The sequence below is a fragment of the Phalacrocorax carbo genome, chromosome 3, assembly GCF_963921805.1.
Source record: "Phalacrocorax carbo chromosome 3, bPhaCar2.1, whole genome shotgun sequence".
Lineage (NCBI taxonomy): Eukaryota > Metazoa > Chordata > Aves > Suliformes > Phalacrocoracidae > Phalacrocorax > Phalacrocorax carbo.
The window spans coordinates 66,184,922-66,211,492 of NC_087515.1; the positions used below are offsets into that span (position 1 = coordinate 66,184,922).

Genomic DNA, 26,571 nt, shown 5'->3' on the forward strand with positions numbered 1-26,571 from the left:
GGTTGTTGCTTCAGTTCTTCCATATTTTTACTGCATATAAAAGCTCAGCTGAAATGGAAATTTTATCTCTAATTAATTCCAAAATATGAGCTGAAGGTGTTTTGCGTAATCCTTGTTTGAGTCCTTGATACCAGTTTTTGTGGTTTTAGAATCACATTTTCCTATTTTTAATGTTTTCCTCTTCCCTATTGCTGACCCACGTAAACAGGAAAATGACTAACTTTGCTTGTCAACTAGGCAAGGTGGTGAAACTGCATATACACCAAGTGCTATGCTTAAGTTGAAAAAAGGAAGAAAAGTGCCACTTCAAGATTTTAAGTAAACATTTTTCAAAGCAAAAATGTGATTTTAATTTTATGCCTTTAACACTTTTTCTGATAACGTAAATACATGAGCAAACTACTGTAAGGTTGTGGATGCTGTGTGTGTGCTTGCAGGTACTACTGTAAATGTGAAGAGTCTAACTGTTCTTTCACCGCATCAAGGAAGAGGAAAACATTAAGCAATGAACTTGAGTCCATGCAAGTTCCTCTTGAAAGTCACAATACAGTGAAATGCACTGCTTCGTACTGACAAATGAACTTTTCCTGGCATTCATCTGTATCTGATAAATCTTGCAAAGCCTATTTAAAACTGTAGGTTATATTTTACCATATTCAGTTTTTCTTCTACACTCAGATACGCAGTGTTGTATAAATAGGTTTGTGTCTCTGAATGATTTCAGCAATGAAGAACAGAGCCTTCAATGCTGTGTTTCACATCACATCTATACATAGGTTGTTCCAAATATAGGTCTCCCTTATTCAGACTATGGTGATGTTCAGTCTCCATTTTTTCTAGACTTAATTAAGCAAGTTCATCTTTGATTACTCTGGAATTCTGATATGTTTGGCTGGCGCCAGAGGAGTTTGTAGGAAAAAGTGGAATAGGTCAAGACATTTTCTGAATAGTAATATACTTAAATAATGCTAGTGTAAATAAGTAATGCAGATACTGTAAAACATGCTGCAACTGAAAAGGGAAAACCTAACTGAGTACACTTCTGATTCTGAAGGGTAGGGCAATTTTAATAAACTTTTCCTAAATTTTAATGCAGAACAGATGTTTTTAAATGTATTTTGTGCTTCTCAAATGTATGTTGCTGTGTATGTCAAGTAGCTTGCTTTTACCTTGCTTACTTCAGCTTGACCAGTATGTTCACTTCTCCTTGCAATGGTTTCCCTGATAAATACAATTAGAGCTTAGTACTAGAATTGTAGTTCAGTTAGCTACTGAAAGCCCTACTTCAGATAGAAAGCTGACGCTTAACCATCTAATTAATGTTGGATTCACTAAATCCCTAATAATGTCCATTGTTACTGGTAGCATCCGTGATGTGTTTCTTATGGAATGATGTCTTCCTTGTGTGTAATCTTTTGTACCTCAGTGCTTGCACAAACAGTGTGGTGTTCAGTGGTGATCCAGAAGAATTGCCTTTGTGGCTTTGATAAGATTTGTCTCTAAAATTGTAGTAATAGATGTGTGAAGTTGTTTGCCTTTTTTTTCCTGCTAGAATGTTGTTTTTAATACTGCGGAAATTCTGGGCTGCAGATAAATTCCATATGCTTGATCAGCCTATTGCATTGATGCAGCTTGAGTTTGTTTTGCAAGTTAGATTCAGAGATCTTTAGCAGTTTCACACCTAGGTTTAGAAGACTCTGTCTGTAAATGTGTTGCCACTAACACATTTAAATAATAGAGAATGCTAAAGCTTTTCTCCATGTTCTTTGTATTTTTTAATAGCCATTGCTTCCTCTGCATGTTTGCCCTTCCTCAAATATACTCTATATATGACCTGGTCAATATAGCAGTGTGGCAAATTACTTCTGGTTATTTAGGAAGTGAACAGGATGCCTTCAATTAGAATTAAAGGAAGTGGCAAAAGTAGGTGTTGAAGCCTGTTGATATTACAGGGAAGACAAACAGAAAATTTGACAAAAACAAACTAGAAGAAAATTACATGGCAGTGAAGTATGCCTTAGTAGTTTTAAACTGCATTATCTAACAGCTTGCATCTCAAGCTGTGCTTTTGAGAATGTGGGCATCCTTTCCTGGGGTAGTATATAGTTACTGTTTGTCTTTTGTTGCAGACAGCTGATCTTCAGTAGGTTTGTGTGTCATCTATTGAACTTTCATCTGTGTAGCACTGAGGACAAAACTGAGATTATACTCTTTTTTCCAGATAGCAGGAGTTGCTCAAGGTCAGGAGGTGCATATGTCAAAAAGTCCTTTACAGCACAGGACTATCTGGAAAGAGTACCAGCAGGAGCTGCTAGTGGTGATGTGGCTAGCTGTATCAGAAAAGCTGAGCTTTGAATCCCAGTAGTATGGTAGAATAAAATGCTGGTTTTCTAGAAAAATTGTGACCAGTTAAGGTCTCTTCCAGCAGAGAGCAGTCACATATTAAATAACACATCTTCATATAGCCCGTTGTTATGGACGTAGTACTGAAAACTAGTTGATAAGAATGTGACCAGGCTTCAAGCCTCATTTCCTTTTGTTTTTCTTCTGATGTTCCGCCATGAGTGGAAAATAACATTAAGGAGAAGAGTAAGACTCTGGATGTTGGTGGGAAGATGTTCTGATTTTAAGTGGTAACTAATATAAGATATAGGGAAAGCACACTGATAAATAATAGCACGTCGTAAAATGTAACCTTTAGTACTGAATTGGTAGGTTGCGAGCATATTGTAGAAGTGTCTTGTTTGATGGTGCACCTACAGCCTTTGGTTTTGTGATGTAAGAACACACTAAAAACAAAAATCAGCTACAAGGAAGAAGCCTTAAGTGTTTTCTCCTGGTGTTACATTTTTAAAATTAATATTGTATGTCTACAGAATACCTTAAACTGTCCCATCTACATAGAAATAATCTGTAAATCTCATTTCTTTTTAACTGTCTTAAGCTAAATTGCATATAAGAAAAAGTGTTAAAACTTTAAGTAGCATCTCTGAAATTTCTATTGGAAGAATTGTGATCCTACAATTAATTTTTTTTTTTGAAAAGGCTACTTAATGTTTTGTAGCTGAGGAATAATGGAAAATTGATCTAGTGGCATAAAAAAAACACCCCTTAATCTGAGGTATTGGAATGGTTAAGGAGGGAAAGAGCAGGTACTTGATCAACATTAGTCTCTTTCTTGGTTTTTTTCCTCCAAATTAAACAACACCTTGTTAAATACTTTGCTTGGTTTTGGTAAGTTTATGTGTTTTTCTTCATTATCTTACATTTAGTCCTAGTAAAATGACTACTGTAAAAGGTGTATGTTCACTCAGCAAATTTCCTTTGAACAGATTGTGTGAAATGTTTGACTTTACCTAATTTACATGTGCAAAGAACTGCATTTTTAATACCTTTTGTTTCCAACTTGCCCTTTCTTAACATTTATTCTTATAAATTAAAAATTATAAAAATCTGAACATATATATAATCTTAACATTTCTCTCTTCAAAGTAATTGGTGAGGTGGGTTTTAAATGTATGTATTAAACAGTTTAAGATTCACAGCTTTTTAAAAAATCTAATATATAATTTAACTTTTTACAAGGTTGTTCATTTTCAGTAGCTTCTTAAGTTTTGGATATTAAGAGACTGGTTGGAATAGCAAAAGAGGTAGGATTTTCACGTTATGGTACCTTTGAGCTATGCTGTTCTGTAAAACCCTGTAGAATAGAATATCTTCTACTCTATCCTCCGTCTTTTAACACAGCTCTTTTGTAATCAGGGGCTAATCAGCTGCTAAGCCTGGAAGTTCTATAGTTTGGGCTTGTCAGCTCTCAGAGGTACCTTTTGCATCATTCCATTATTACTTCCTGTGAATAGAAATCTTGGCTTTTTTCGTTAAAAATTTTATTATTTAAAATAGTTGGCTACTTAAGTAGAGGCATCCATGTGCACAGCTGCAAATACTTGCTCTGAAAAAATTCCCATTGTCTTGGGGGCACATGGGCAGACACTGTTCTGCTAGACTGCCTTAAAGAGTGAGAGCACCTATTATGTGTAACATGCTAGTTCCTATTTCACTGCTTAGTCTTGTTCCTTTGGAAGCTTTTTTCCATCCAGAGTAAAAGGTGTGACTTGAGCTGGAGGCCTTGCATAGAACATGATCATTTCTGCAAAACAGGCAAGCCTGTAGAATGTCAGTCTTGTTTTTGACTGCTTTCATCTTCATTGGAGCCTGCCTTCCAGCATCATTATTTCCATTCTGGTGAATACTGTTAGCCTTTTCCTTGTCAGTTTCCTCAATTTATTACAATTGGTCATGGTCAGGAAAGCACTAAACACTGTTTTGTGACAGTTTGGGAAATGACTGTGTCTAGTTTCTTTGGTTAAAATAATACCTTTTAATTATTTTTATTTTGGGAGTAATAATAGCACAATAGTTCTCACCGTACCACAGGTTTTTTGTCAGCAACGACTTTTTGTGTTCTTGTATCTGATTGCAGTTTTCAATATAGGGAGTTGCTGTACTCTTTGGTATGTTGGATTTTTGGGGTTTTTTAAATTTATTTTTAGGAATGTTTATGGTTCATGTAGAAGAAGTTCTATAATGTTATTTGTCTTTGTACCTTAGTGTCTTTTTTCTTCAACTGCAATTTTCTATCTTAATGGAAGTGGAGCAGTGGCCTGAAGCACTTCATATTGAGTTCAGGTCTCCACTATGGTTATGGACTGTAGAATTTAACTAGCATTTAAGTATTTGTACCAAAAACGGAAGAGAGGTTTGCTTTGAGTTATCTATATGAGCAAATACTGAACATCCCACACAAAGATGGTTCTCTTTCAACCAAGGCTTATGCCCAAAGCTGATTAGTAGTCTATACTTCCAATTTTAACTGGAAGATTGTAGTTTGCCAAAGTGAAAAAAACCAAACCAAAAAAACCCCCAATGCACCACCCTCCCCCGAACCAAACTATCAAGAGTCTGAACTTTTACTGTGCTGTGGATGATAAACACATCATCTACAGTTTCTGTTGGTTATAGTAAAGACTGTGTACCTAGTTTTACCAGATCCCAGAGAAGTGCCCAAACTGCTGGCTTGGGAAGATGTCTCCATCTCTATTGAGTAGGCAGTGGTGGGCATGGCGAGGATCAAAGAATCAATTTTGTCATGACGCAAAGTAAAAACCTTTGGAATATGAACTACTCTGCATAATGGGCTTCTACCTTTTCAGTCCCATTTCTGTTGGTAATCCCATAACTCCATTCCTACTGTCTTTACCTTTAATGAAATTCTAATACATACTGTCATTTCCTTTCATCTTCATGATAGGTAAAGCTTTCAAAATTGGAGTCTTTGGCTGACTTTTTGTAAAATACTTAAGTAGAGTATGTCTACTTTTGTATTTTTTAAGGAAAAAACCACAAACTAAATGGGGACATCTCTGAGGATTTGCTATTTAATTAGCATAACCTCGCAAGCAGAAGTGTGAACGTCAGTGCCAGTGAGTTTGCCTCTTGTACTGATGAACAATTCCTATTTTTTGTTTATTAAATGCATTTGTGTTTCAATTTACAGAAGGGAGGTGTGTGTACATAGTGTTTTCAAGAATTGCTGTACTACTGGACCTTGATCATTTCCCCCCCCGCCCCCCAAACTGTACTCAAGCTGTTGAACATTTTTTGCTTCTTTGCAATCATGTCTTACTTAAGTCCCTAAACTGCTTTTTTCAGTAACTGATAAATTCTTGATATTTGATTAAGTTATTCTTTTGGTCCTCTGAAGTCACAAATCTTCCACTCTGAAATGCACCCTGTGCTGACATTGCAGTCTGCGCTGCTGTCCCTGAAATTATGGAGGGACATCAAGTAAATGTATTTTTCTTATACAGGGCTAACTTTGCAGAGAAATAAGAGTGAATGTGCAGACAGGTAAAAACTTGCAAATTTGGCCAACTTTCAAGAAAAAATGGATTAATTCTCCCACAGATACGTCAGCGTTCTGGCCCAGTCAGGGTCTAGTGTGGTTGTAATGTCACCAGCAGCAGAGTGGGAGAGTTGAGAATTCAGAGAACCTAAACTAAATTAAATAAGGTTTTAGCTAATCTTATGTTGAAAATTCTCACTATGTTAAAAATCTGCAAAATAAAATTTTCCAGAACTTATAAAAGCTGAAAATACTTGCAGCTTCAACATACTTAATTGTGCAGGACTAGTAAATAATTTTTTCCCCTGCAACTTCAAAAGGACACCTCATTAAGTTTCTGGAGAAAGTTTGCAGAATGGTTGTGGAAGAGTTGAAGTTTTAAGATTATTTTTATGTACTATCAGTTTGCTGGTATGCTTTTCTTTTTCACTATTGTTCTTATATTTAAACTTCTGTTTCATAGTGAAGTAATTTTAGTGCATAAATAGAAGTTGTGGATCAGGAAAGCTATCTTGTAAAATGCCTTGAATTCCTGTAATAGAAACAATGAGAATGTACTTGCATAGATAACGTCAACGTGTAAAATGTATAATGTTGTTCCTGCATTACCTGGATGTTGTGCAGGCAAATAGCACCATCCTCTGGCACTATAATAATGAGTTGAGAATTAAACCTGAAATTGCTGTCTGTTATTTTTGGACATTCAATATAATTGTGATAGAATGTACATATTGTACTTTCAGTTTTACATACTCATTTTGGGCCAGGGTTTTAACAGAAATTCTGGTAATTTGCATGGACTCGGTGTATTCTGTTCAATTAAGTGACTGGCTAAAGGGGATATCTTTTTAGGGTTATCCTGCCCATAATGCTGACTCTGCTCTTTACATGACCATTTATGGTAGGAAGTTGCACTTCAGAAATATCAGACCGAGTTTTTTCTAAATCTCAGTGAAAGACAATTCACAGTCATTTAAGAAAAATTCGTTGAATTAGAAAACACCACCAACGATTTACGGTTGTGTATGTGTGGGAGAGTAAAGGTGCTGTTACAGAAGAACTGCAAATGTCTAAGAAATTATTTTTACAGCAGATCGTAGCTTCAGTTACGGATTGAGAAGGGGCATTGTTGGCATTGCTAGAGTGCGAAGAAATACGTCTCCCACAAATAAGGTTTCAGTAGTTACAGGATGAGTTATACTGAGTTATGATTATGTGAAGGACTGGATTTTAGTCCATCTAACTCTAAGCAGTAGGCTTGAGAAATACTACAGGGACATTCTTTTCAAAAACTTGACGGATGAGAAAGTCACTGTTTTGATTGTTGTGAATTCCTATTGGACCTTTACATGTTTACGTATCAGAAATATCAAAAGGAGGCAGCTGATGTTTGTGTAATCTCTAGAAGAAAACAGACAACCCCCCAGTCTGCCTTTCTGCATAGATCTCTGTTCTTTTACACCGGAGGCGTTGGCTTAGTGAAACTGGAAATCTTGAGAGTTTTACTGCAGTGACGGTGCCTTTCTTTCCCCTAATATATTAACTGTGAATGTGAATTAGACCAATTATCCGTGTTTGTGGAAAGACCATAACAATGATCTACATACAGAGTTGAAATTAGCAATGTACTTCAGCAAAGGAATGCATAAACATAACTTCTTAGAGATAGATGCTTATTTGAATGTCATATTAAGCATCCAGAAATTAAGATGTACAAATTTAATTTGCTAAAACACTGAATGCTCACAGTTGTAATAAAGGTCAGTAGGAAGTTTTATGTAAAAATACATGCTATACCATTCTCTGAGACATTAGGTTTCTCTGGGACATCAGATATTCTAAATTAAATGAACACCAGTGAATGCAATAAAGGATCACAGAGAAAACATAGTTTTAATAGGTAACATTAATTTTGTGGTGATTAAGTATTTGAATGCACGTACTTTGTGTAAGTCCTGACAGCCAGAAAAGTTCCATGGGAAGGTGTTTGTTTCAGCTAAGAAGAACAAGAGAATGCAGCAGTAGCTGACTGCTGTATTCTGTATCATTTTGCTTCAGTCAGGGAGGAAGTGTTGATGGCAAGAGAAATGGTAAAACTCCAGAAATTTTGGCTGAATTCCAGGCAGGAAAAAAAATGTGTTATTGCCTCATTATAACACATTCCACCCTATGCACTTCAACCTGATCTAATGTCAGTGTCTGTGTCCTTCTCATCTAATTTGTTTAGTCATCTTAAGTTTTTTTTTAATTCCTGTTTGCGCCCTAAACACAGTATTTCCTCATGTCATTCCAAATTTTTCATTGCAGTTCCATTTTTTCCACTTTATCATTACAAACCCCCTATATAGCCATTCCCAGTTTCCTACATATTTTCCAGTCGATGGCAATGATTATTTTCCACATTCACTTTTTTCCCACCCATAGTTTGCATTTGTTTTCAGTTCTGATCCTCTGCTTCCTTTGTTCATGTTTAGCTCTGCATGTAACTTGTCACTGACTATGTGGCCTCTTGCCTTCTGCCTCTCCTTGCATGCAGATTTTCCTCAAGTTAGGTTGTTAACTAATATTGTCAGATTTTTTGTGGCCACTCTAGCTTTCATTTTATCTTCTCTGCTTTATTGATTTTTGTTCTTCTAGTCCTTGTCTGTCCTTGATAATCTGTTTGTCTTGCTGCTTGCCAATGTTTACTATAGTATTGATTTCTTCTCTTGTCCCCCAGTTTTGTTTTATGATCAGCTGAGGCAGATTGACACTTCCAGTTTGCTGATGTGGTAGGAAACTATGGAGACCACAGGAGAGGTAGGATTTGCTCTCAACTGACACAACTGAGTCCAGCCTGGTCAAAAATAGCCACAGCAGCTACATATTGAATGTTGATAAATTATTTTTGGGATTTAGTTGTTGAAAATTAAGCAGTACGAGCATGTTCAAACTCTTTTCTAAGACCAAACTGAGTGGATTTTCAGAAGGTGAAAAGATCACCTGAAGGATTTAATTTATGCAAATAATATTTTCTTCAGGTGCCATTTTTGAAAATAAACCATTCTGTCTGATCTTTTCCAGTTGTCCTGTTTTCCCTCTCTGGAAGGAAAAAAAAAAAAGGTGGAGAGAAAAAAAAGCCAGCCCCAGGCAGGTACTTCACCTGAACAAATTAAATTTTGGACTAAAGAGTTCAACTTGCTGAAAATTGCAAGCATTGAAAGCAAAGCCTGAGCAATGAGAAGTGCTAGCTAACTAACAGGCGAGGCTGTCAGCCCTTCTAACTGTGCCTACCACACATCCAGTTGTTGCAGCTGCATGTAGTGAAGCAAACTGTTTCTGGAACTTCAGTCTTGGGGTGGCAAGTTGCTGTGCTGTTTGTGTGTTGTGAGCCACAGAGTACTGGCCCATGGTGTAGGTACTTGGGAATCTCAGTAGCCTGCTGTATCCCTTCTCCCTCCTGCTGTATCAAACCTTAAAAACAAAACAAAAATTTCTTGTAGTCAGGTGCAAGTAGACATTTTTATTTTCAGCATTTTTCAGTGAAAATGCCTACTCCCAGTTTCATGAAAAAAAAAAAGTCATATTCACCATCTGAAACTTTGCAGAGAAGGTAATAGTTGTAACAACAAGACAAAGTTACCTGGAAAACCCCTGGCTGTGGTTTCTATTAGGAAATAACCTTTCTTTTAAAAAGAAAAAGTTAAGTGTTCTTGTTTGGAGAATTGTTTTCAGTAGTATCTTTAGAATGGCTGTGTCTCAGCACTCGGAGGGTGACTTAGCAAGTTGCCTTTTCTATTATTTTGTACTGTTACGTTATTTTCGTAAGTGCTGTGGATGTTCAGTAGCATCCATTTTACTGTGGTTCATAGTAGCATAAAGTAATGTGTTTTTCCTAAAAATGAACTGCTTTAATTTAAATTCTGAAGTAACATTTTGAAAATTTTTCATATGTGGCATTTTTTTTATTAGAGTTAGGTGGTGCTTCTTTGCTATCAGGTGTTCCTTGGTGGGCTGCTGCTGTTTCTAGGATCATAGAAGAGTGGCAGACACTTTTCTAAATAATTTAATTTTTCCTTTTCCAGTTATTCTGTACAGCTTTATATATTTGCATAAAAATGGATTTCTCTATGTTGTACTTACTTCTCACATGTGCAGCAGACTGTCACTGACCTGTTACATCCAAAAAAATGTAAATGATGGACTATAGGAATGAGCACACGGCAAATTGTATGCAGGCAAAAGGTTTTAAAGGTTAGCGAACTGTAAATTTAGGAAATCTGGGATGTTCCAGGTTTAGTAGTCGTTATGTACTGTAGGACATGGTTGAGGGTCCGAGACTTCTGATATTATTCCCAGCACTGTGATGTATGGTATCGCTAATACTCAGTGCCACTGCTGATCCAGTGTGCTCTGAGGCAAACTTGAATAAACTGTGATGCAAGTTGCCACCGTGTCCTACAGCGTTTTGCAGAATTTGAATGTCAGATAATTCAGTTGAATTATTAAAAAAAAAAAAAAAAACAAACAACAAACCCAAACAACCCCAAAACCACACCCCCCCCCCCCAAATTTCAGTAATCTCTTTTATTTGGCAATTTTTTAATATTTCCTCATGTTCTTGTTTTTCCTATGTGCTGTAAAATTTGAAGGGAGAAAAATACAATTCTACTGGTTTTAAGGCAAATTAAAGGTTTTAAAGGCTATGTGCTTGTGAGGTTTATGGCATAAATAGAAGGGTATAAACAGTTTGAAATTTGTCAGCTTGGATAAGTTACATTCAAAATTTTGAAATAGCCGATTACAATGATGGATGAATGTATTAGATGTTATTATAAACCCACCTGAATGTGGGCAAACAGGTAATAATATGCTTCTGAGCATGATGTTGTATGTAATTGGACTGGCATCTCTGCATCTGTTTGTCTCGTGTCTTGTCCATATTTGGAACGTTTTCACAACTGTAGGGCCTTAAAATTAGTTTTAAATCATAGCACAGCATATAGGAGGGGAACTGTTATATTGATAGAGGCCTCAGTTATTAAATCTGTTTTTCAGATAGAGCTGTGTCTTGTCTGTGCTTCTGTTGCTACCAATACATTCATTAGTTGCACTGCCAGTAGCATATGCAGAATTTTTTTTTTAATCAGTGAGTCATGAAACATGCTTGGAACAAGCTCATGACATGGTGCACAAAGTCAGCAGAAAACCAGTGCACTGTCTTTTTTCTTTTGTGCAGTTGGTGGCTGTTCCTGTATAATCAGTAGAAAACGGTGTAAGTGTCTTGCTTGTGGTTATATAGAAAGTCTGTAGCAGGGTAGGGGATGCAAACCATATCTTCTAGATCAGAAGGCATGGTGTTACTTGTCTATTTTTCCATGGCAGTGCTGGTTTAGACAGTGCTAGGAGGAGCTGCTTAAGTAAATGAATTATATTTGAAGCATCAACAGTATCCAAGCTCCCCAGCCCTATTCAAAATTGAAATGGTATGAAGCATCCTTCTTTAAGTGCTCATACCACTTTTGAAAATAAAAGAATCAATATAATATAAGCCAAGTAAAAATGTCAAAAGCATGTAAATGACTTAAAGCTTTAAAGAAAAAGAAACTGCAATCTCTCCACGATTAATTAGCATGTAATTCCCTTGAAGGTGCATTCCTTTGCCAGCGCCGATACATCGCTAGTAGTTGTTTTGTGTGTAGACATGTATTTATTTAAATGGGACTGCTATCTGAAAAAGCACAGACTCAAGACATGCCTAACATAACAACATACTTCCATTCTTGTTTTTCAAGCTGAATGCAGGCGTGTTAAAAATTCTGGTTCATCTTAATAGATGTAGGCTTCTCTGTGCAATGGCATAGCTGAACTTAAAGTTTCAGTGCCATTATACGATTCAGTGAGTGGAAGACAAATCGTGAGGAGAAGCCTCTGTGTGTAGGAATCAAAAATGGTGGCATTTTGTTTCTGTTGTTGAAAAGGTAAGGCCATCTGAATGAAGCCAGTGTGGATTTAAATAGCCAGTGGTAGTATGCATTACTCCAAATATGCCAATATCCCTGCTTCCCTTGAGATGGTGGTTGCTTAACAGACTCCTGCTGTTTTTATGCGCCTCTAAACTACCTGGGAACAGAGTAGACTGACAATCAACTCATCCAAATACTGAAACATAACTTCCCTACCTCCAACAGAATTAGTGAAAACACCAATTTTTATCTTCCTTTTACTTTCAATGTAAGTAAAAGAAAAAAAACTGAAACAAGAACTTTTCAGGCCTGTTATGTATGATAAAGAAGCCAAAATAATCTCTTGATTTGTTTGCTTAAATCTTTTACAGGTACTCCTTACAATCATTTTTACAAAGGAAATGAAAAATCTAGGGAGTTGCTTACAGTAAAGGAAGATGGTTGACGATATCCATATAGTTTTGCTATTCCAGCTTGAACACCCAGAGAGATTTTTCATTTTTAAAGACTGCCCCTATGTTTTGCTTGCTTCCTGCATATATATGTCTGTCTCCTGTTTTCAGTCTGCAAATACTTTATTGTGCCATCAGATTTCGGGGTTGTACTTTTTAATAATTTTGAAGTTACAGCAGGTGTCATTAGTAATACTTCTTGACTAAATCAAAGGCTTTTATGTCAGACATCCAACTGGCAGTCACAGGAAAAGTAAAAGCAAAGAGAAGAATAATAAAGGGAAGAAAGTTTTGACTATCAATTTATCATACACTGCTGTAGTTGTGAGTAACGTCAGTGCAGGTCTAGTCTGTCTGTTCCCTTTGGCATTAGGCGCATCCCAATTTAATACTGAGACAAGGTGCATCAGTGCATGTTTTGTTTTGTAATAATGTTTGACTCATAGCTGCAGTACGCTTTAGTCTAGGTCTTCTCGTGTCACTGCAGTCGAAATACCAAATACCTGTCTGAAACATGCTTTGCTTAAAATAGACTAGAAGTTTTGGGTTTTAAACATTCTGAATTGTGAGAACTATCATGCTGACAAGCCTTTACATTTTTATAATTTACGAATATATACTTTCTGTTTTCATGAAAGGAAAATTTCTTTATTTTTCCTACTGTTAAGTTAGTGAATTGCCAGAGTTTTTACAGTGTCCTCTTCAGTAAAATCTCTTGCTCTGCAGTTTTACACCATTGGCCAATCAGTGCATTTACTTGCATGTGATCCACTCTTATTTTTGCTTTTTACAATGCTAGATTAAGTGAAATGTAGCAAGGAGGCATTAGGGCTTCTTTAGGAGTTTATGTGTACCCTCTTGATTTAGGAAACCTATTATCATTGAAATACTTAGGTATATGTTTAAGAATGTCTAAATGGCAGTAGACATAAAGAACTTTATGAAGCCTTCCTTGGCAAAAACTTATATATCCTTTATATCCTTTCCCTTCAGAGGTTCATTTTCCTCACAGCTGCTCTTGTCCTAATCAGATTGGGATTACTGCTCCTATACTTTTTCCAGGTTTGTAGTGCACTTCAGTTGTCATGGGATACTCTGCTTGTTGACTAAGAATTGTTTTAAGAGTTGTATCAGCATTGTGCATTGACTTCCTTTTGGTTCCAAGGTGCAGTTTAAGGATTTGCATATGATCTGTTAAGTGCTGAATAGCTTTTGCTTTGCCTGCTAAAGCAGATAAGAATTTATCATGCAATTTTCTCCGGTGCCCTGTAGATTAGATAGTAAAATATACTCCCTTCCTGGCCTTGTGTCCTTTGTAATGAAGCCCATAATTATTAATCTTTAATGCTGGCTGCAGTGCACAAAAGACAGACTTGGTCCTTATCTCAAATGCGCTGCTTGATTTTTATAGCGCTAGGTTATAAAAACATTGAAGTCAGAAAATTATACTTGATGCTTCTGTCAGTAGTGTTACTAATAATTCTTGCACTGTCTTTGCATCTGTTTGAATTCCACCATTCCAGGATTATCTTCTGTGGTTTGGTTTGTCTTTATATGATCCTGGTCTGCTTCCTTGCTCCACCTATGCCGAAGTATTAGTGCTATATAAAAATAAACGAAGAAAAATACCTAAACTGTCAGTGCTGTTGATGGACAATGACTTTCTCTTGCTCTTTGTAATTTTATTTTATATAATCTTTCAACTTTTAGTGTTTCTTAATCTCTATTTTTAAATTTGTTTTCTGTGTCAAATACTTGATTCATTCAATGTATTTTGTCTCCTTGTACATTTAACTTTAGATCAGTGTCAGACACCCCAACAGTATTGGTACAGAGTGAAGCTTAATTTCTAAATTGATTAGAGAAGCTGTATTTTGTAAAACCTTTGATTTCTGATTTTGCATCATATATAGCAAATATTGTGAATAGACTGCAAGTTATTTCCTAGTTGTATGATATGAATTGTTATCTTGGTTTCTTTCAACTAACCTCATTTCAATTTCATTGTGCTTTTTTGTAATTATTAGTTCCTAGCAGCCAGATTTTAAACATGATATGTTCTGAGAATTAACTGTAATTCAGCTTTCAAATGACATGTAAAGTATTCATGTTTAACTGGCAGTTGAAAGTGATGGCTGCTTGAAAATTGTTAGAATTGAAGTGGAAAAAAACCATGCCAAGTTGGCAACAAAAGTAATGTAATTTTTACTGTAACTCAAGTGATTAGCTACTTATTAAGAAAAACTGCAGCTGATCTATGTAGGAGCTTGAAGATGAAACAAAATCTTTGTGCTAAATTAGTAGTTCTTGTCCAGTGATCTGATAATTTTATATTCTGAACCTTTATTATTTGTTTGTCAGTTACATAATTTGTTATTATTGTAAACCATTACTTGTGCTGTTGTCTTTATTTATCTTACTGTTTTTCCTCATATACAGTGTACTTGGTATGCAACTATTAATAATACACATACAGATTACTTCTTCCAGAGATCACCAGGTGGCATATAAATAAAATGAGTATCAGCAGATAAGACAAATGAGGGAGATGAAGAGCAAGTCATCAGTTAAATGAGACTGTCAATCTGTAGTGTGATTGTTTAGAAAAAGTTGCACAACAGCTTTTTTGTATGCTGTCTATTATAGACATGTCCGTGATAATCTGCTTCCTTACCTGAAATTTTCAGCATCCTTCACCACAACTTCATATTTATACATAACCTGCAAAGCAATATGATTCTGTGTTTTAAATGTGTAGCCATCATACTTTATAACACAATGAAGAGTTAACCTAGATGAGTAGGACCAAGTGACTCCAAGAGTTCACCTTACAGCAGTAATCTAAAATACTTAAAAGATTCACTTGTTATTCAAAATAAGTCTTCAGTTGACTCTGACTATCTGAATGGGTCTATTACTGGAAGAGTAGTGGCATTTTCTAGTTCTCAGATATATCTGTGATAAAAAACTTGCAGCTTAATTCTGAATTCAGGTTGTTTTGCTTTGCTGTGTGTATAACATCCTTAAGAACACAAGGTACGGCTGCTGTTGCTCACACTGTAAAGCTGGAAGTCTTTTTCCGTGAAGGGAGAAAAGATCCTAACATATTAAAGAGGAACTTGTGGAAAGAAAAGAGCTAGCTTACTACTTTTATTTAAATTCCCCCTCCCCAGAGTAAATATTTTTTTTTTCTACAGCTTCACAAGAAACTAATAGCACTGTAGTGCTATTAGTTGTGAAACTGTAGTTTCACAGAATTAAGATTGAACCTTACTGTAATTGTTTTCATTTAAGTTATGGTAAAAATTGATACCTTTAAAGTAATAAAGTTACTCAACTATGGTAATTATTTCTAAATAACCTTTAAGTTAGCTAGCTTTTGGCTATTGCTTGGCTATTTCAGCGTAATTCAGTACGAGACAACTCTGTTTCCAGATTTCGGGGAAGGCCTGGTAGCCCACATATAGCTTGTGCTGCTGCTATCAGTACCTGAGGTAGACATATTTTTTTGCCTTACAATAGCCTTGAGGCTCAACAATGTTAAGGCAAAAGAAAAACTCTAAATAAGAATTAACCTAATGAGCTAGTGAACAGCTGCAAAGCGTTTCGTCGTCCTCATATTGCATGAAATGCTTCTGGCATCCTGCAGAACTGCTGCAAGTAAAGCTCTTGAATGGTGTAGGTGTCATGTAAATGCTTGGAGACACAGACGAGATTTTCACAATAAATATAACTGTAGATTATTTTGAATAAATACATACTATATGCAAGTAAGACACTGAAGTGTGAGAATTTGTCATCACGGACTGGTATCTTTGGGTTGAAGAGAAGTAACGTAACTTGTTAAACTTTGTATTTAACACCTGTTAGTCACAACCTTAAGTTCAAACTTACTTTTTGTCTATTACTAGGAAAAACAAGGGATTGCCAGTCAGCCAGAATGGAATCTGAAATTGTGCCAAAAGTTACCAAAATGACAGTGTCTGGAAAGAAACAATCTATGGGATTTGAAGTTCCATGGTAAGCCAAGCCCTCGTATATCAAGGTACATCAGCAGCACTTCTTTCAGACTGATGCACCTGTAGCAAGTTTTCTTCTTCTTTTTTTCTATTTTTTACAGCAGTTTTAGTGTCACTCTCCAGAACTAACCATCTCAGCTTCTTGTTTGACTCAGAATTACTTTCAGAAGATGGTACCTCACGTTTTGAGATTAACAAATCCTTTCACTATGAATAGTGCAGAGAGATATCAGCTAGTCAGATTATTTAAACATCCGCTTCATAGAATACTGAACTTTCTTGGGGTTCGTTTATTTTAAATTTAGTTCTGTAAGTGGAATTATGAAATCAATAAATCTTAACTGTAATTGTTCTTCAAAGGCAGTAATACATTTAAGAATAACTTATGGGGGAAACAATCACTTATGGCTAAAGTTTGCCTTCCTCTGTAGCTTTTATTAACTTTAACAGGTGTCCGGGGTACAACTGTTGTAGAGAAAGTAGTTGGTCCTCCTTATGTTTCAGCTACATTAGAGTGGTTGAACAGTAGTTCTAATTTTATCCTGACTTGGAACTGTTGGGGAGATGTCTCATGAGAGCATGAAAACAGACATCTAGATCAGAGTCTGTCCACAGCCAGTAGCCAGCAGTGAATACTTAAATAAATATATAAGGACAGGGCATGCGTGTTGGGAATACAATCTGTGAAAGATCATTATGTGTACCGTTCTGTGGCTCCCCACCTTTTTTTTTTTTGTTCCTTTGCAGGGGGGTTAGGCTGTTTCTATTAAGAAAGGTTAATAGATTTTTTTTTTTTCTTTCTTGGATGTGCTTATTCTGTTTTTGAACCCAATGTTATAATAGCCACCTAATTTGTGGGAAGAAATTCCATAGTTCATCCTCAGGAGAAAAATTTTCAAGTGTAAGTGGTGCCAACATCCCCACCTCATCCCGCAGTGTTTGTAGTTCTGATCTGGAAAGCATTTTTGGGAGTAAGAGGGCAGCATGGTCTTTATTTTACAGTATCTTGTGCGTGTTTGATAACTGAGCGGAAAGCAAGCAGTTGCATCTCCTTAGTCTCTTAAGGACATTTAATACAGGGTGTGAAGCTGATGGCATTATTCCCTTTACACTGCTAAATGCCATTGCTAAGAGATGTCGTGTTCATTCAGCTACTTAGATGCAATAAGCTCCATATGAAAAATTTCTGGGCCTTTCAAAATCCTCTTTCTGTGCTGGTTGAGATTTGCAATATATAAAAGGGAACATATCTCTTTTTTTATCTTCTCCTTGCCTCTACTGATCAGTGACTCTAGGTGTGACAATAGGACTTGATCATGAAATTCCTGTCAACATTATGGCGCCTTCATCTCCAGTGTTTCTACTACACTTCTTATAAGTTGGAGTTTTTCATGGGGACTTTTGTGGATTAAATTAATTTGGATATAAGTTTATAAAAAGAAAGGAATCTTAAGTTGGTGAAAAATTTCTGCCAGCTAGTCCTGGATAGTAGTGATTGAATTTTTTAGCTGTAATAATGACTATTTAAAATCTTTGTTTGCAAAAAAGAGCAAATACAGAATTTTGTATCTCTGATACTTACTCTAGCAACTTCCACACCTTGTGTATGTGTGCCAGCTCCATAGGGAAGGAGGAGATAAGAAGAATGCTTCCTCATCTGTAGACTGGAGTAATTCCTGGATAGGCTAGTGATGACTCAGTCTCTGAGGAAAGATGGTTGGCTCTAACATGGTTCTCAGCCACTCTGCTTCTCTTCAGGGACCCTGAAATAGTTTGTATCATGCTTGCTGCCAGTTTAGTGACATACTATATTTTTTTTGTGACAGAAAAATTTCAGCCTTCAGGACCTGCTGGTAATCCCTTTAGATAAATCCTCAATATTGTGAAGATGTCTTTTAAGTGACCTCACTTATTTAGTGGTACTGCTGAAATACTAATCGAGAACAAGCCTCTTTTGCTGTAGAAGTTGGACGCACATTTGGCATTTAGCTTTAAATGGGAGGAATAGGTAAGAAGTGGAGTGATTCGTAAAATACCATGAGATTTGGAGCACGAGATTTGGAGCATAGCCAGTGAATGAATATGGAAGAAAGCACAATTTAAATAGTAGTTATCTGCATGTCTGAATACCCCTGCTTCAAGGACTCTGTGATGGCCTCCTTCTTTTATCCTACAGGCCACTGTGGAGGCACTGCCAAGGCACTAGGACCTTGACAGGAAGAATGGGGAAGGAGGCCTTGACCGTATTTGCATCATATTTTTCCTTCTCTACTGTAGGACAGTGGCATTTGCTCTCCTGATTCTTTTCCTAACAGTTGGAGCTTGACTATCTCCTTTCCGCAGTCTCTGCGTAAAGTCTGTGCTAAATATATTGTGGTTAGCTGAAGCACTAGCATTGTCTTGCAAGCTTCTAATGACTTTGTATGCATTTGTTTCTAAACTTGAAAAATGAAGCAAAACATGAACCCCTGCATCAACCCCATAAGTATCAGAGTTGGGTTTTTTCTTCTGCAGTTATCTTCTGGATTACTGACAGCATAGGATGAGTTGTCAAGAAACAGAATGAAACTGTATTTAACAACACCTAAGAAAAGCTTATTCTTTTGACTCTTTTCAGACATTTTTATGTTGCTATTGCATTGATAAATGTACTGTAAAGGGTATATAATAATACAGATTTCTAAGTACATAGTTTATATCACTGACCAGAAGCGCAGTGTTAGAAATTATTTATAGTTTGGGTTCTAAGCCACCTGTAACTGTGCACCCTGCTCTCACCCCCAGACATTGGCGTTATTGTATGGTGTTGGTGCAGACACCATTAGAAGGTGATTGTACAGTATGTATGAACTAGTTTTTGCTGTCACCTTTTATGGGATCTTAAAGGTAATTCATGGACCATGCTTTTAAAACCAGTGGCCTAGCATTAGCAAAAATAACCATTCTTTGACTAGCTATTCAGTCTTTATGATTCGATCTTGTAATGAGGTATGATCTCATAATAATAAATAAGTCTTACTTAGAATGAACGGATTATTAGAAGCTGTGAATGGCGTTGAGCATTGATTGCCTTTGCTGGGTATTCTTAGTGGGATTGTCTACAGAAAATGGAGTTTACTCACTTCTGACAAACTGTTTTTCTGATGCTCTAGCAAAACTATTTACAGGGCTTTTTCCTCCTATTAAATTATGACGGAAGCCAGAAGAAGTTGTGAGCAAAAACGAGTGATTATTTTAACCAGCCCGACCAATATTGTGAATTTAATAATTTTGAAAGGGGAAATAAATGTAGACATTCCTGTAATGACTGTAAGTACTCCGAAAGAGTCGGTTGCATAAAAATAATTCGCTAAGCGTCCAGACTAGAAGATTGAAAACAATGTTTAAAAGCTAACTTATGCAGAGTTAACCTTCAGCAGACAAGCTTTCAAGTTATTTGAATGCATGGTAGCATGAACCTTTCAACAGCTATGTGATATTGAATATCTTCTAACAAGTCTTACAACAACACAGGTTGTATTTCTTAATTTTCCCCAGAAAACAGTGTTGTAACCATAACATTTTACTCAGTTTACTCTTATGGTCCTTGTTGGCAAGACAACATAGGAAGTTTCTGGCCTGGCAGTTTTAATTTTGACTAAAATGGTCTGTGTCAGGCTTTTGTATGTCTGCCGATTTCCTAACATAAAGCTATGGTAGGGTCTTTTGACTTCAGGCAGCTTTTGTGCCTGAATTGCTGGCAGTCAGGGTTTCTTGAGTACGTGACCTCAGTGCACATACAAGGTACCTAGTGGTTCTGTCCTTTCAGAGAAGTCGAGAGTTGCTTAATCAATGGCTCCACGTTAGTGTCTAGTAGTGATATGGCAGACAAGCACAGATGTTGGCAAACTGAGACTGCTTTTGATAGTTCCATCAAGTTCTCATACAAAGACACAAGCAATCGGTTAGGAAGTGCTCTTCCTCCAAATATAAATTTTTCTTGATATTGTGGTTTGACATAACTCGGACCAGGCTGGAACTTTCCTGCTGAAGATGATTGCTAATGCAGTTGACTTCTTTATACCATCAACTGCCTGCACTACTGACATACTAAGTATTAGTATGCAATCTTATATGCTCTGTCTTCTGACAGAAGTTTTCAATTCAATAATTTTGAAAAATCTCAGTGGAAAGGGCTTACTGAAAAGCATTTTGAACATTATTCATTTTCTCATTGACTGTTAGAGGTGAAGCTCCTTAGCATTTTTCTGAGCTGTTATCATGCTTTCGATAAACTACTCATCTGCCAGGGTCTTATTGCTGCATCTCTCTTCATGTACTTCCATCAGACTGGAATTGTACGTTTCATCTGCCCATCTTCCCATTTAGGTACCTAGCAATAAACTCATTCTCCCTTTCCCTGACATTCGTCAGCAAAAAGCTGGATTATCTCATCAGAAGTGCTCTGTAAGTAGATCATACACGCCATCCATTCTGATGTTTCTCCTCTGAAATGGCAAGTCTTGGTTTATCATGGCACAGGTTGTTTTCAGGTCTCTAAAACATGGTAGTATCTGAAACCTGTAAAACTCTAAATGGAGCAGTGAACTAACTGTTCAAATATAGCACCCTTGAAAAAGTAGCAAGGCCAAATGTTACGATGGCTGGAGTCACGTTTCACTTGTTTCACTTGCATCTAGCACTTTTTCTGTGCACCAAGGTGAAAGCTATTTGGCAGCTTTAAGCAGTGTAGTCACATAAAAAGCTACTTAGAATTGAGAGTGGTTATTTTATTTGGCAATAACAATGATTCTTTCAGGTGCTGTAATTAGTTTGAATTCTACCACTCAGCATTCATTCTGGTTTTTAGAATCCTTACTGACATAGGCTTTGGCCTGCAAATAGATCTGAGCATCTGGGATTAGAAGAAAATCATTACTTATCTAAACAAAATAGAATTTAGAAGCTTACAGATAACCTGTCTTTCAAAATACATTTTTTTTTTAATAGGCGTGATATAACAAGTCTTTGAATATTTTGGAAAGCTGTAGAAAAACATGAGTTATGTTTTTGGGTCACATTAATTGCAGCTTCATCTAAATATAATCCTTTTAAATTTTTTTCATTTTTTGAAAATTTTGTTTGGGAAGAAATGCAGACATTGAAAAGGAGAGAAAACTATTGCCAACTGCAAAGGCTTCTTTGGTATGGCTTCTTGTATAAATACTTCTCTCCAGAACTTAAAATATTAGAAATTCAAGGAAGAAAACTTGATACCAATGTAAAATACAATACTTGCATTACATCAAGTGTGATTTTTGCATATTGGCACTAGTCATAGTACTTCGGTGTGAAAGTGCTAGATGTTATGCTGACACTGAACTGAAGTTTATCTGAAAAAAAGGAAAAAAAAAAGATGGCAGTCTTAATCTTGATGACAAATGTCTAATGCAAATTAATTGTAACTATGTGAGGCTCTCTTAACACATGATTCAGGTAAAAGTGATCTGGTGTACTTTATAATTCAGGTGATTTTAAATAAGTTATTAAAATATGTAGAAAGCTTTGTCACCGCAATTCTCTGCATAATAGCCTTCTATCAGCTTGATTGTTTTCAGTTGATTTTTATGAAGTAAAATGTCACTGAAGAGACATTGGAGGAAAATAATTGTTCTGCCATTCCAAAGTAGATTTTCAGCTTGGACTTAATGTACTGTTTAAGAAATTAAAAAAAAATAAAAATAGAACCTTCTGTTCAGCCTTATAGAAATGCACTGATCTTTTCCAGTAAAAGAAATGATAAATAACTGTAGTGACTATTTTTCTGTGGAATAGTTCCTGTGTAATCACCTTTCTCCATAGCTACATCTAAAACAATGATGACCCAGTAATTTGTAGAATTTAGGGAATCAAGTGTATCTTCATATAAAGGGTATTCAGCCTGTCAAGATATGATGTTATATACTTACTGGAGCTTGTCTAAGGCTATACATGGTGATACAATACAGCTGGTTTCATAATGTCAAATCTAAAATGTCATGATTTTATCACCCAAGGCATTAGTTTGATAGAAACTTGTCCTTCTCCTTCAAGTGGTTTAGAATATTTTGATAAGTTCTCGTTAATAGACTTTCTACAGAATTGTCTGTGTGTTATGTGGAAGTGTAGGTATGATCTGTACCCTTGCAGCCAGCGTGACTGGCATAAACTAAGTTCTTTGCTTAGCTAATTTGAGAAACGTGTTCATGTATGCAGTCTTGATGCAAGACCCTGGCCTTGGGTTGTAGAACTTTAGCAAAAAAAAAAATCAAGTATGCACATTTCTGTTTTGAGGTCTCACAGTGAAGAGAAAAACGTGGCTTTGGGCCTTATGAAAAAGGTGTCAAAATCAATCAATCTGCTACAGTACTAATTACATAGGTGGGTTCTGAAAGGGAGGGGAAAAGGAAGACCTATAAAATGTCCGATGTTGTTTAGTGCTATAATAAGAGGCTAATTTTGCATCCAGTCTCAACATTTCCTAGGTTAAATTTTTAGATAATAACTGTTGAACTGCTTTGTTCAGTAGTCCAAGCATGTCAGTCTGTATTGTTTCCTGAGATATATGTAATAGAAAGGGACTAATACAATGCAAATACACCTATGCAGACAGAAAATAAGAAGTAAAGTCAAATAAAAGCAGAATAAATGCTGAAGTACCAGGTACACTGGAAGGCTGTGCTGCCATTCATTGAGACCTGGACAGGCTGGAGAGCTGGGTTGAGGGGAACCTCATGAAATTCAGCAGAAGCAAACGTAAGGTCCTGAACCTGGGGAGGAACAATCCCAGGCACCAGTACAGGCTGGGGGTTGGTCTGCTGGAAAGTGGCTCTGCTGAGAAGGACCTGGGAGTGCTGGTGGACAGCAAGGTGACCATGAGCCAGCAACATGCCCTTGTGGCCATGAAGGCCAACAGTATCCTGGGCTGCATTAAAAGGAGTGTGGCCAGCAGGTCGAGGGAGGTTATCCTGCCCGTCTGCTCTGCTCTAGTGAGGCCACATCTGGAGTACTGCATCCAGTTCTGGGCTCCCCAGTTCAAGAAAGACAGGAAACTACTGGAGAGAGTCCAGCGGAGAGCTATGAAGAAGATCAGAGGAGTGGAGCATCTCTCTCATGAGGAAAGGCTGAGAGACCTGGGTTTGTTTAGCCTGGAGAAGCAAAGACTGAGGGGGGATCTTACCAATGCTTCTAAATACCTAAATGGTGGGTGTCAAGAGGATGGGGCCAGACTCTTTTAGGTAATAGACAGCCCTACCTGTGGCTGGGCTCAGGTAATAGACAGCCCTACCCAAGGGGACGCAATACTAGACCTGATGATCACAATGCAAGTGAGATAATCAGTGACATCAAGATTGGATACAGCCTGGGGTGCAGTGATCATGCATTAGTGGAGTTCACAATCCTGAGGGATATGGGAAAAACAAGGAGTATAGTGGGGACCCTAAATTTTAGGAAAGCAGACTTGCAGCTCTTCAAGAAGTTAGTCAGCAGGACCCCTGGGAGATGGTCCTCAGGGACAAGGGAGCAGAACAGAGCTGGCAGATCTTTAAGGATGCATTCCATACAGCACAAGAGCTCTCAGTTCCCAGGTATAAGAAATCAGACAAGGAAGGCAAGAGTCCATCATGGCTGAGTCGAGACATGCTGGTCAAACTAAGAGCAAGAGGGAACTGCACAGGCAATGGAAGCAGGGACAGGTATCCTGGGAAGAGTATAGGGATGCTGCCTGGTTGTGTAGGCATCGGGGTCAGGAGGGCCAAGGCATGGCTGGAGCTGAATTTGGCAAGGGATGCAGAGGGTAACAAGAAAGGCTTCTATAGGTACATCAGCCAGAAAAGTCAAAGAAAGCGTACCCACCTGATGAACAAGAATGGAGGCCTGGTATCAACAGGCAAGGAGAAGGCTGAGGTACTCAACAACTTTTACACCTCAGTCTTCTCTGGTAACCTCTCTCCTCACCCCTCCCAAGCCGATGGACTGCAGGATGGAGACCAGGGGAAAAAAGCCCCTCCCACTGTAAGAGGTCAGGTTTGTGACAGCCTGAGGAACCTGGATATACACAAGTCTATGGGATGTGATGAGATGCATCCCAGAGTCCTGAGGGAATTGGCTGACGGTAGTTGCTGAGCCACTCTCCATGTTATTTGAAAAGTCGTGGCAGTCAGGTGAAGTCCTCAGGGACTGGAAGAAGGGAAATGTTGTGCCCATCTTTAAAAAGAGTAGAAAGGAGGACCTGGAGAACTACTGACCTGTCAGCCTCACCTCTGTTCCCGGGAAGATCATGGAATGGATCTTTCCAGAAGCTATGCTAAGGCACATGAAAGACATGGAGGTGATTCAAGGCAGACAGCATGGCTTCAACAAGGGCAAGTCCTGCCTGACCAACCTAGTGGCCTTCTATGAAGGAGTGACTACATCAGTGGACAAGGGAAGAGCTACACATGTCATCTATCTGAACTTCTGTAAGGCCTTTGACATGATCCTCACAAAATCCTTCTGTCTAAACATGAGATATACATATTTGATGGGCGGACTGTTCAGTGGGTAAGGAAATGGCTGGATGGTCACATCCAGAGGGTAGTGGTCAATGGCTCGATGTCCAGATAGAGACAGGTGACGAGTGGTGTTCCTCAAGGGCCCGACCTGGGACCAGTACTGTTTAATGTCTTCATCAATGGGACAGTGGGATTGAGTGCACCCTTAGCAAGTTTGCAGATGACACCAAGCTGAGTGCTGTAGTTGACACACCAGAAGTACAGGGTGTCATCCAAAGAGACCTAGACGAGCTTGAGAGGTGAGCCTGTGAGAAGCTCATGAAGTTCAACAAGGTGAAGTGTAAGGTCCTGCACCTGGGTCAGGGCAACCTCCAATATCAATACAGGCTGGGGGCTGAAGGGGTTGAGATCAGCCCTGCAGAGAAGAACTTGGGCATACTGGTGGATGAAAAGCTGGACATGAGCCAATGATGTGCGCCTGCAGCCCAGAAGGCCAACCGTATCCTGGAATGCACCAAAAGAAGTGTGGGCCAGCAGGTCAAGGGAGGTGATTCTACCCCTCTACTCCGCACTGGTGAGAGCCCACCTGGAATACAGTATCCAGCACTGGGGTCCCCTACGCAGAAAGGACAAGGACCTGTTGGAGCGGGTCCAGAGGAGGGCCACAAAAATGATCTGAGGGCTGGAGCACCTCTCCTATGAGGACAGGCTGAGAGAGTTGGGGTTATTCAGCCTGGAGAAGAGAAGGCTTCAGGGAGATCTTGTTGTGGCCTCTCAGCACTTAAATGGGGCTTATAAGAAAGGTGGGGACAAACTTTTTAGCAGGGTTTGCTGCAATAGGACAAAGGGTAATAGTTTTAAACTAAAGGATCATAGATTTAGACCAGACATAAGGAAGAATTTTTTTACACTGAAGGTGGTGAAACACTGGCACAGGTTGCCCAGAGAGGTTGCAGCTGCCCCACCCCTACAAATATTCAAGTCAGGTAGGATGATGGGGCTCTGAGCAACCTGATCTAGTTGGAAATGTTCCTGCTCACTGCAGGGGGTTTGGACTAGGTGACCTCTAAATGTCCCTTCCAACCTAAACCATTCTATTATTTTATTCTATGATTCATATCAGTGGTGCCCAACAACAGGACAAGGGCCAATGGGCACAAATTGGAACATGGGAAGTTCTGCCTGAATATGAGGAAAATGTCTTTATTTTGAGGGTGCCAGAGCAGTGGCACAGGCTGCCCAGAGAGGTTGTGGAGTCTCCTTCTCTGGAAATATTCAAAACCTGCCTGGATGCAGTCTTGTGCCCCCTGCTCTAGGTGTGCCTGCCCAGGCAGGGGGGTTGGATGAGGTGATCTCCAGAGCTTCCTTCCAACCCCTACCATTCTGTGATTCTGTGAAAATAAGTTGTTTCATTTATAGAAATTGAAAAGAGGAAAACTGTGAAGTTAGTTGTGGTATGTAAAGAGAAAGTGGAGAGTGAAAAATTCGCAGTGGATGTGGAGGCACTTGAGTCTTAGAGCCTGCTTGAACCCCTTCCATAGAAAGCATCCTGCAGCACGGTGGTACTGCATTGAGAAGTGTTTCCAGGGGAGGAAGCCTCTTCTTGTATAAAGTTTTACAGTATTTTGTAGGCATTTTCAATATACTGTAATGGTCAATGTCTTGTATATTGAAGTTTGCTGTGATATAACGTCATACCTGTAATAACTGTTCCTCTCTCGCTGCTTACATTAATGC

At 38.0% G+C, this 26,571-nt stretch overlaps 1 protein-coding gene across 4 annotated transcripts in view; it reads left to right on the forward strand.

Moving 5' to 3' along the window:
• HBS1L (HBS1 like translational GTPase) overlaps nt 1–26,571 on the forward strand; it is a 66,129-nt gene that overhangs the window by 20,185 nt on the left and 19,373 nt on the right. For 2 of the 4 annotated variants that reach the window (XM_064447232.1, XM_064447234.1), the window contains one exon: nt 16,214–16,322. In XM_064447232.1, coding sequence (XP_064303302.1) covers nt 16,214–16,322 — 109 coding nt within the window. Of the gene's footprint in view, nt 1–8,978; nt 9,039–16,213; nt 16,323–21,437; nt 21,506–26,571 lie in introns of those variants that run through there. The other 2 variants (XM_064447235.1, XM_064447236.1) reach the window with 2 other exon arrangements.